Below are 11,296 nucleotides of genomic sequence, written 5' to 3'. Positions count from 1 at the left end.
AAACGAAGCTTCGAAAAATATGTTTGTTAGGGCTTTTGTGAAATAAGCTAGCGATATGTAAAACCAGGCATTCTTAACCAACGAAACGATATCATTTCGTTACGATAATCAACGTTAATACGAAATGACTTCGTTTCGTTTATTAACGCTGATTATCGTAACGAAATGATATCGTTTCGTTGGTTAAGCATGCCTGTGTAAAACCATATTTGAAAATACAATTTAGTTTGGACATTTAAAACTGAGATGCGATGTACCCTACTGTTGAAGGTCTGATTTTGTTATCTAAACAAAAGTTTTAGTACGCCCTAGTATATCTACTATATGTTATACAAAATATATGCAACAATTAGGTATATTAAAGCATACATACAAACACGCTACTCTTGCAATATGTTAAAGGTCTCTCTTTAGAAATATTGTCGATAATAAATGTTCAAGCTCAAGTTCAGCTAGAAACTCTATTCCGCTGTTAAAAGTCGCTCTAGCTGGTTGTTTATTTCAAGCGAAGTACTGCTGGAGAGCTCATTGTGTACACGGTTGTGGGAAATCAAATCAAATTACTTCAAATAAATGCTTAATGGATTAATATAACAACCAGATAAACAGCTATTGTGAAGTTCACATCGGTCCGAAGAGCAAATTCAGTCAAATGTTGCTTTTGAACACGTCACTAAAAATATAAAAGTTTAATACGGAAACACAATGGCAGATATAGCGTCTCGTGAGGTGAGTGAGTACATTTGTTTCTCCCAAGAAGTGTTGCCAGAAAAAAAAATTTTGTGGGGATAAAATCTAGAAAAAAATGGCTAGAAAGAGCTAAATTTTTTCAAGAACATCCAAAACCCGTTGCAAAAAATGCTAAAAGTATATGTATATTTTTCAATCTAAGTTTTCACATTTATTTCAAATTAAACAAAGTTATATAAAAGGCACAATAAACTAACAAAAAAAAAAAAAAATAAGGTACAAGAGGGGTGCATAAATAATACTATTTTTATAGTTCATTTTATATTTTTAATAACATAAATAGGTTTTTAACGTTTGGTTTGCCGTTTGGCGGCAAGGTATCGTTAAAAAGTAAGAAGTATTTTTCACACTACTACAATGACGGCACGGCTATAGGTTCGCCAAAAATACGACTTCCAAAATGTTGGCCGATGAAAATCAATTTAAATGTTTTAAAATTTTTGTATTCAATTTTTAACGTCCTGCGGGTGAACTAATCACCATTAAAATACACGTGTGGGATATTCAAGTTTATGTTGGGACGAGAATGTTAGAAGGGCCGTCAAAATCTGTGATTTCGTCCTCAGAAGATGAATTATTATTTTTGCTACAGTCATAAATATTTCTTGTGTTCATTAATTTTAAGAGATCGCTGTTTATTTCAAAGTCATGACAGTATTTATTCAGCCGTTTAAGACCACTTCTTATTGTCAGAAGCGAATTCAACATAACTAAACTCATTTTGTTTAATCAAACTCATGGTTGAAAACGTTCTTGCAATTTCAGCATTACTTAGTGGCAGCACAAAATCGACAATCTTTTGGAATTATACTGTTTAAAATAAAACCAAAAACTTAATGTTGAAGTCACATTTTTCCTATTTTGGAGATAGATATTTTTCCACTACATTTGTAATCTCGTTATTTCATCAGTGCTATACTTGTTTTTGTTTTTATACTCAGTTGAGCAGAGCTCACAGAGTATATTAAGTTTGATTGGATAACGGTTGGTTGTACATATATAAAGGAATCGAGATAGATATAGACTTCCATATATCAAAATAATCAGGATCGAAAAAAAATTTGATTGAGCCATGTCCGTCCGTCCGTCCGTTAACACGATAACTTGAGTAAATTTTGAGGTATCTCGATGAAATTTGGTATGTAGGTTCCTGAGCACTCATCTCAGATCGCTATTTAAAATGAACGATATCGGACTATAACCACGCCCACTTTTTCGATATCGAAAATTTCGAAAAACCGAAAAAGTGCGATAATTCATTACAAAAACCGATAAAGCGACAAAACTTGGTAGATGAGTTGAACTTATGACGCAAAATAGAAAATTAGTAAAATTTTGGACAATGGGCGTGGCACCGCCCACTTTTAAAAGAAGGTAATTTAAAACTTTTGCAAGCTGTAATTTGGCAGTCGTTGAAGATATCATGATGAAATTTGGCAGGACCGTTACTCTTATTACTATATGTACGCTTAATAAAAATGAGCAAAATCGGAGAAGGACCACGCCCACTTTTAAAAAAAAAATTTTTTAAGTAAAATTTTAACAAAAAATTTAATATCTTTACAGTATATAAGTAAATTATGTCAAGATTCAACTCCAGTAATGATATGGTGCAACAAAATACAAAAATAAAAGAAAATTTAAAAATGGGCATGGCTCCGCCCTTTTTCATTTAATTTGTCTAGAATACTTTTAACGCCATAAGTCGAACAAAAATTAACAAATCCTTTTGAAATTTGGTAGGGGCATAGATTTTATGGCGTTAACTGTTTTCTGTGAAAATGGGCGAAATCGGTTGATGCCACGCCCAGCTTTTATACACAGTCGTCCGTCTGTCCTTCCGCATGGCCGTTAACACGATAACTTGAGCAAAAATCGATATATCTTTACTAAACTCAGTTCACGTACTTATCTGAACTGACTTTATCTTGGTATGAAAAATGACCGAAATCCGACTATGACGACGCCCACTTTTTCGATATCGAAAATTACGAAAAATGAAAAAATGCCATAATTCTATACCAAATACGAAAAAAGGGATGAAACATGGTAAGGTAATTGGATTGTTTTATTGACGCGAAATATAACTTTAGAAAAAACTTTATAAAATGGTTGTGACACCTACCATATTAAGTAGAAGAAAATGAAAAAGTTCTGCAGGGCGAAATAAAAAACCCTTAAAATCTTGGCAGGTATTACATATATAAATAAATTAGCGGTATCCAACAGATGATGTTCTGGGTCAGCCTGGTCCACATTTTGGTCGATATCTGGAAAACGCCTTCACATATACAACTACCACCACTCCCTTTTAAAACTCTCATTAATACCTTTATTTTGATACCCATATCGTACAAACTCATTCTAGAGTCACCCCTGGTGCACCTTTATGGCGATATTTCGAAAAGGCGAACACCTATAGAACGAAGGCCCACTCCCTTTTAAAAATACTCGTTAACACCTTTCATTTGATACCCATATCGTACAAACAAAGTCTAGAGTCACCCCTGGTCCAGAAAGGCCCACTCCCTCTTAAAATACTCATTAACACCTTTCATTTGATACCCATGTCGTGCAAACGCATTCTAGAGTCACACCTGGTCCATCTTTATGGCGATATCTCAAAAGGCGTCCACCTATAGAACTAAGGCCCACTCCCTCTTAAAATACTCATTAACTCCTTTCGTTTGATACCCATATTGCACAAACGAATTCTAGAGTCACCCCTGGTCCACCTTTATGGCGATATCTCGAAAAGGGGTTCACCTATAGAACTAAGCCACACGCCCTTTTAAAATAATCACTAACACCTTTCATTTGATACCCATATCATACAAACAAATTCTAAAGTCACCCCTGGTCCACCTTTATGGCGATATCTCGAAAAGGCGAACACTTATAAAACGAAGGCCCACTCCCTTTTAAAAATACTCATTAACACCTTTCATTTGATACCCATATCGTACAAACAAAGTCTAGAGTCACCCCTGGTCCACCTTTATTGCGATACCTCAAAAATGCGTCCACCTATAGAACTAAGGCCCACTCCCTCTTAAAATACTCATTAACTCCTTTCGTTTGATACCCATATTGCACAAACGAAAACTAGAGTCACCCCTGGCCCACCTTTATGGCGATATCTCGAAACGGCGTCCACCTATAGAACTAAGGCCCACTCCCTTTCAAAATTATCATTAACACCTTTCGTTTGATGCCCATATTGTGCAAACAAATTCTAGGGTCACCCCTGGTCCACCTTTATGGCGATATCTCGAAACGGCGTCCACCTATGGAACTAAGGATTACTCCCTTTTAAAATGCTCATTAACACCTTTCATTTGATACCCATATCGTACAAACGCATTCTAGAGTCACCCCTGGTCCATCTTTACGGCGATATCTCGAAAAGGCGTCCATCTATAGAACTTAGGTCCACGCCCTTTTAAAATACTCATTAACACCATTCGTTTGATGCCCATATTGTGCAAACAAATTCTAGGGTCACCCCTGGTCCACCTTTATGGCGATATCTCGAAACGGCGTCCACCTATGGAACTAAGGATTACTCCCTTTTAAAATACTAATTAACACCTTTCTTTTGATACCCATATCGTACAAACGTATTCTAGAGTCAACTCTGATCCACCTTTATGGCTATATCCCTAAATGGCGTCCACCTATAGAACTATGGCCCACTCCCTCATAAAATACTCTTTAATGCCTTTCATTTGATACACATGTCATACAAACACATTCCAGGGTTTCCCTCGGTTCATTTTCCTACATGGTTATTTTCCCTTATGTTGTCACCATAGCTCTCAACTGAGTATGTAATGTTCGGTTACACCCGAACTTAACCTTCCTTACTTGTTTTTTTTTTCATTTATGAAATATGAAGACCTTTGAGGTTTTACAATTCTCAATGCGTTTCTATATTGTACGGCAAGCGTTGCCTTAATTGCTCTATTAATTTAATTATGAAGTCGCGACATATATTACGTATCTTTCTTTCAATGAATTCGTTTATACATTATCTTATTTTTTAATTCGTATATATGGAGCCAAAAACGGGCAAACTTTTTAAAGAGGGTCAAAAAAGAGCAAGGACTAAACCAGAATTTTTGGAGCTAAACGCAAAAAGGCTAGATCTGGCTCCAAAATGGCAACACTGCTCCCAAGTTCATTCTAAAATGTTTGTTTGTATGCAGGCAAGTATTTGCTAATTCTAAAATAAACTTTTTAGCGGCTCTGTTTATGACACTGAGAGCTTATGAGTGGAAGAGAAAGCACTTTTTATATGAATAAGGTTCAAATAACATTAGGGGCATTCCTTTTTGCATTGAGTACAACGGAAATCATAAAACCGGTACGCGAATAAATAACGTGGTTCGTACATGGGACTAGGTACACCTTTTTCAGTTTGTATTCAGAAATGTTCTGTTCATGTTCGGAAAATTACAACTAATACAACTCATAATCAGAATTTCCATATAATATTCAGAAAATTACAATTTGTATTCAGAATTTTCATTTGATATTCAAAAAGTTACAATTCATGTTCAGAATTTTCATTTCATATTCAGAAGTTTACAATTGATATTCAGATAGTTAAAATTTATATTCAGAATTTTCATTTCATTTTCAGAAATCTACAAGCGGGCAAAGTGGGCGTCGAGGTGTGGTGGAAGCGTGCTTCACCTACTAGGCCGAAGGTCCTCTAAGTTATATACGGTCCACATTCATTGTAAAAAAACAATAACAAGAAATATCATATAAGAACTTAAAAAATTATGCAGAAAGTGTGCTGCGCCTTGGACCATATTCCCCAAGGTTGAACCCAGTGAAGGGAATATGGTCTAAAACACAGTCCATTGTCCTAACCATCTCCATCTCTCTATCCTCCTCAGCCTTCTAAACTCACTCTCCCTGCAAAAACTACTTTCCTTTAAATCACATTGTTTCCCACGGTAGTCCTCCATGCCTTCTAAGATTGTTAAAGACCTGCATCCATTTTTAAGTATTCAATGTCTAACAGTCTATTGAATGTAAGATATTGTAACGAATTTACTGCAATTCCCCTTATTTGCAACCTTCTGCTAAGTTCGAGTCACTAAATAATAATCACTAGTAAATAACTCCAATATTGAATAATGGAAAAATGGCCTTTATTAAAGTACTTCACAATAACACTTATACTTTGCAACTAGCTTGCTTAATAACCAAACTGACTGATAGCTTAAATGAAACTGATTCTCGCCTCTACTGTTGTCGCCTTTTTATACTGTCTGATTTCCTCGTTGCATATTTCTAGGCTTTTCTAATTCCAGAACTTACTAGTTAGTTATAAATTTCTCAGCTACAACTACAGATGTATAATTTTTATAGCTTCCCTCATACCCCATGCGCTTGTATGTGTAAGCGACACTTCCACAATTATAATTGCATACCTTTAGGAGCATCTCAGATAAGCTATCTGCATGTGTTTGTGCATCTCTTCTCCGCTACGTGTACGTACATAGGTGTAGACAAAATGATTAAATTATTGATGTGCATTCACGTCACTGCTTAGCATTGGCATAGAGATGGCAGTACCCCTTAGTGTTGCTAACATTCGTAATAATATATATAAAAAGATACTTTAAAATTTTTTCTGAATATCAATTGAAAGTTTATGAACATGAAGTGAAATTTGCTGAATATTAATTGTAAGGTTCTGAATATGAAATGGAAATTCTAAATAAGAACTTTAATTGGAATTCTGAATATTAATTGTATTTCTCTGAATATCAAATGTAATTTTCTGAATATCAAATTTAATTTTCTGAATATCAAATGGAAATCCGGAATGTTAATTGGAACTTTCTGAATATCAATTGCAAATATGATTTGTAACTTTTGGAATATTAACTGTAATCCTGAATATTAATTGCAAGTTTCCGAAAATCAATTTTAACGCTCTTAATAGATTTTCTGAATTTAAACTGAGAAAGGTGTAGACCCACGTAGTTTTATGTATTCTCTCAAAATCTAGAAATATTTGCAAAAAAAGTGATAAGTACAAAATTTTCAGTTGTAAAAATAAAACTTAAGAATTTCTACCTAAATTGAAATAATTTCTAAGGCATTTAGATGTTCGGATATAAGTTCGAAGTATATATTTGGAAATGAGAAGCGAGTATTGTGGCGATACTTTTGGCTTCGACAGAGAGTTTCAATAGAAAAAGGAAGGAAAACCTGCAGTATTGATCCTTTGGGATTTTAAAAAATGCCGTTTAATGTTTGAATCATTATCTGTTTACATATACTTTTGTTTATAATAATAAATTTTTGTGAGCAAAAACTAGTTCAAGATAATTGTAAAGTCAACCCAAAACAAAAATATAATAAAACAAGTAAGGAAAGCTAAGTTCGGGTGTAAACGAACATTACATACTCAGCTCAGAGGTTTGGAGACACAACTGTCTTTTTCATGGATACATACAAATGGTAATACTAAAAAGTTGACCAACTTGCCTTTGCTATCTTTCTTCAACTATCAATTCGTTTTATTTGAATATTTTTTTTTAAATATGAAAATTTGGTTAAATTTGAACGCGTTTCTTTATCATTTTTTTAAAATCACCCCTGAAATATTTTCGAAACGCTCTTAATTATGAGTCCGAATATGTGAGATATATGTGCCTCGAGAAAATCTAAACCTATAATCATTAAATACTCATATATGACTCCTATAAAGTGGAATGTATCTTTAATTTTGATATATGTAAGTCTAAATTTATCTCGATTAGTTTACACAGTTACGGAATACCGTTATGCGAACAAAATTAATATACTCTGTGAGCTCTGCTCATCTGAATATAATTATAGCTGCGTTGGTTCCGTAGATAGTTCATAAGTGGTTTTTAATTCCATACCACATACGCTTGGGAAATATCGACCAAATTGTAGACCAAGGGTGACGTTTTTGGAACGATTTTCCTTCATCCTTAGTCAAATAAGGGAAAATCACCATGTAAGAAAATGAACCTAGGGTAACCCTGTAATGTGTTTGTATGACATGCGTATCAAATGGCAGGTATTAAAGAGTATTTTAAGAGGGAGTGGGTCATAGTTCTATAGGTGGACACCTTTTCGAGATATCGCCATAAAGGTGGACCAGGGGTGACTCTAGAATGTGTTTGTACGATATGGGTATCAAATTCAAGGCATTAATGAGGGTTTTAAAAGGGAATGGCCCCTAGCCGTATATGTGAAGGCGTTTTCGAGATATCGACCAAAATATGGACCAGGGTGACCCAGAACATCATCTGTCGGGTACCGCTAATTTTTTTATATATGCAATACCACGAACAGTATTCCTGACAAGATTCCAAGGGCTTCTGATTTCGCCCTGCAGATCTTTTTCATTTTCTTCTATTTAATATGGTAGGTGTCACACCCAAAGTTCAATTTTTTGAAATTTTCGATATCTATAAAGTGGGGCGTGGTCATAATCGGATTTCGCCCATTGTCAACACCCAGATAAAGTGAGTTCAGATAAGTACGTGAACTAAGTTTAGTAAAGATATATCGAGCCGAGCGGAAGGACAGACAGTCGACTGTGTATAAAAACTGAGCGTGGCGTCAACCGATTTCGCCCATTTTCACAGAAAACAGTTATCGTCATAGGAGCTATGCCCTTACCAAATATCACAAGGATTGGTATATTTCGACTTATGGCATTAAAAGTATTCAAGACAAATTAAATGAAAAAGGGCGGAGTCACGCCCATTTTGAAATTTTATTTTATATTTGTATTTTGTTGCACCATATCATTACAGGAGTTGAATGTTGACATAATTTACTTATATACTGTAAAGATATTACATTTTTTGTAAAAATTTGACTTAAAAAAATTTTTATTTAAAAAGTGGGTGTGTTCTTTTTCCGAATTCGCTAATTTTTATTTGGAACACATATAGTAATCGGAGCAACGTTCCTGCCAAATTTCTTCATGATATCTTCAAAGACTGCCAAATTGCAGCTTGCAGAACTTTTAAATTACCTTCTTTTAAAAGTGGGCGGTGCCACTCCCATTGTCCAAACTAATTGACTAATTTTCTATTTCGCGTTATAAGATCAACCCAATCACCAAGTTTCATCGCTTTATCCGTCTTTGGTACTCAATTATCGCACTTTTAAAGTTTTTCGAAATTTTCGATATCGAAAAAGTGGGCGTGGTTATAGTCTGAATTCGTTCGTTTTAAATAGCGATCTGAGATGAGTGCTCAGGAACTCACATACCAAATTTCATCAAAATTTCTCAAAATTTACTTAAGTTATCGTGTTAACGGATAAACGGACAGACGGATGGACATGGCTAAATGAATTTCTTTTTTCGCCCAGATCATTTTGATATATAGAAGTCTATGTCTCTATTAGTTTATGCCGTTACGGGGTACCGTTGTGCGAACAAAATCAATATACTCTGTGAGCACTGCTCAGCTGAGTATAAAAATACACGCGTAGTGTTTTCCGTATTATTGCCGGAGGTCGACCCCACTAAAAAAAAACACATTTTCCTAACTTTTTGATGTTGGTTTTGACGGGACGTAAACTTTTGGTATAGTAGGCGGAATACGTTACCACCACACCACTGCGGCCGTGACTGTTGACGGTGGGCACCGAATATTTAATGATGAGATCTAAGAGTCTTATGCAGATATCAACATAGCTCAACGAATTAAAACACAGCGGCTACACTGGCTAGTCCATGTTACGCCAATGGAAGATGATGCTCCGACCAAGAACGAAAGTATTGTTATCGGAATTTGCTTGCGGACGCTCAGAAAGGGTACGGCTCCCATTTCGTTGGAACTACCAGGTGGAAAACAATATAAGTTCTCTTGGCGATACTAATTAATTTATTGTCCATGACTGGAAAAATTTAATTAAAATTGATTGACTTTTACTAGAAGATTCGGTACTTTTAAGTTTATGTTTATGTCTTGGGACATTACTAGACAAAAAGGTCACCTGGAAAGTTGATATATTAATGGCTATTCAGTATTTCTGATGGACGTTGTGATATGCGGAAGTTTAGATGCTCTAGTTTATGGTGATGTTTAACCTTTTGTTCTAACGTATGTGTTTTTTTTTGTTGCAACTAATATACTTAACATTATTCTACTCAAATCAAAAAGTTGTTAAGACGTTTTAAATACAAAAAAAAAAAAACATTTTGTTCTTTTATTTTTCAGCGCGAAGAGATTTACATACCCGTTCCGTGGGGTCATATTGCAGGATGTTGGTACGGCGATCGTACATTACGTCCAATACTTGCAGTACATGGCTGGTTGGATAACCTCGGCACCTGGGATACTTTGATACCACTTCTACCGAAACACATTGGTATTCTTTGCATTGATCTGCCCGGTCATGGGCGTTCTTCAATCTATCCACGAGGCATACAATATGATTCAATGGATTATGTTACGGTCATTATACGAGTTATGGCAGAATATAAATGGACTAAAGTTTCGCTAATGGCACATTCACTGGGTTCAATGATATCATTTTTCTATGCTGCACTCTATCCGCGTACAGTTGATCTACTTATAGCTGTTGATGCGATTAAGCCTTATAATATACCAACAGATAGCGTAATAAAACAAATGCGTATAAATGCTGAAAAGTTACTTTTAGAAGAGGACCGCATCGACAATTTAGCAATGCATGAGCCACCTTCGTATTCGTATGAACAACTAAAACAAATATTATATGAAGGTTCCTATAGATCGGTTGATATGGATAAATGCCAATATTTATTAACGCGAAATATCACGAAATCTATAAAATATCCGGATAAATATTATTTTTCACGTGATGGACGTACGAAATATTACAATAGATTTGCACAATCTCCTGAATTTACATTAGAAATGGCTAAACGAATTAAGAATGTGCCCTACATGGTGATTAAGGGTAGCAAGTCGCATCATATAAATGATGATTGCGATGAAATTATTGATGTTCTACGTTTGAACAATCCCAATTTTGAATTTCACGAAGTTGCAGGCACACATCATGTACATCTAAATAATCCAGCGGAATGTGCGGCCGTAATAAATCCATTCATAAATGCTCACAGACCAGCGATGCCAAATACCTGGTGCGTGGATAACGACGAAACTGCAAATGTTAAGCGTAGAATTAAAAATGTTGGAAAGAATGTAAGAAAGCGCCGTTTTCGTTTTATAAGGAAGAGTAAATTATAATGACGACTTGAAAAGTATTTTAAATTTTTAAGTTATACTTCTTTAGGCGCGTTGATGAGAGTGAAATTTTAAAACATATGACACTAAAGTCACAAGTTGAAAATGCAGTTCGTGTGCATGTTCGCTGTGAATTGTACTAACAAACTTGCTTTGAGTTGGACGTATGTATATGGATGATTGTATGTGTTCAGAAAAAGCTAACTACATAATGGAAATTGGTGCGCTATTTTTGGTATGTTTGTATGTATGTATGTATTAGAGGTTCACGCCGATCACTTTATCGGCGGCGG

General features: G+C 35.1%; 1 protein-coding gene across 1 annotated transcript; it reads left to right on the top strand.

Annotated features, from left to right (window-relative positions):
- Positions 1–456: 456 nt before the first annotated feature.
- Positions 457–11,087, top strand: LOC137252771 (probable serine hydrolase). The gene is made up of 2 exons (XM_067788863.1): positions 457–729; positions 9,990–11,087. The coding sequence occupies exons 1-2, from the start codon at positions 706–708 to the stop codon at positions 11,004–11,006; spliced, it is 1,041 nt and encodes a 346-aa protein (XP_067644964.1). The 5' UTR covers positions 457–705; the 3' UTR covers positions 11,007–11,087.
- The last annotated feature ends 209 nt before the right edge of the window (positions 11,088–11,296 follow it).

This window comes from Eurosta solidaginis, chromosome 5 (genome assembly GCF_040869045.1).
Source record: "Eurosta solidaginis isolate ZX-2024a chromosome 5, ASM4086904v1, whole genome shotgun sequence".
Lineage (NCBI taxonomy): Eukaryota > Metazoa > Arthropoda > Insecta > Diptera > Tephritidae > Eurosta > Eurosta solidaginis.
This window is presented reverse-complemented; position numbering and strand designations above follow the sequence as displayed.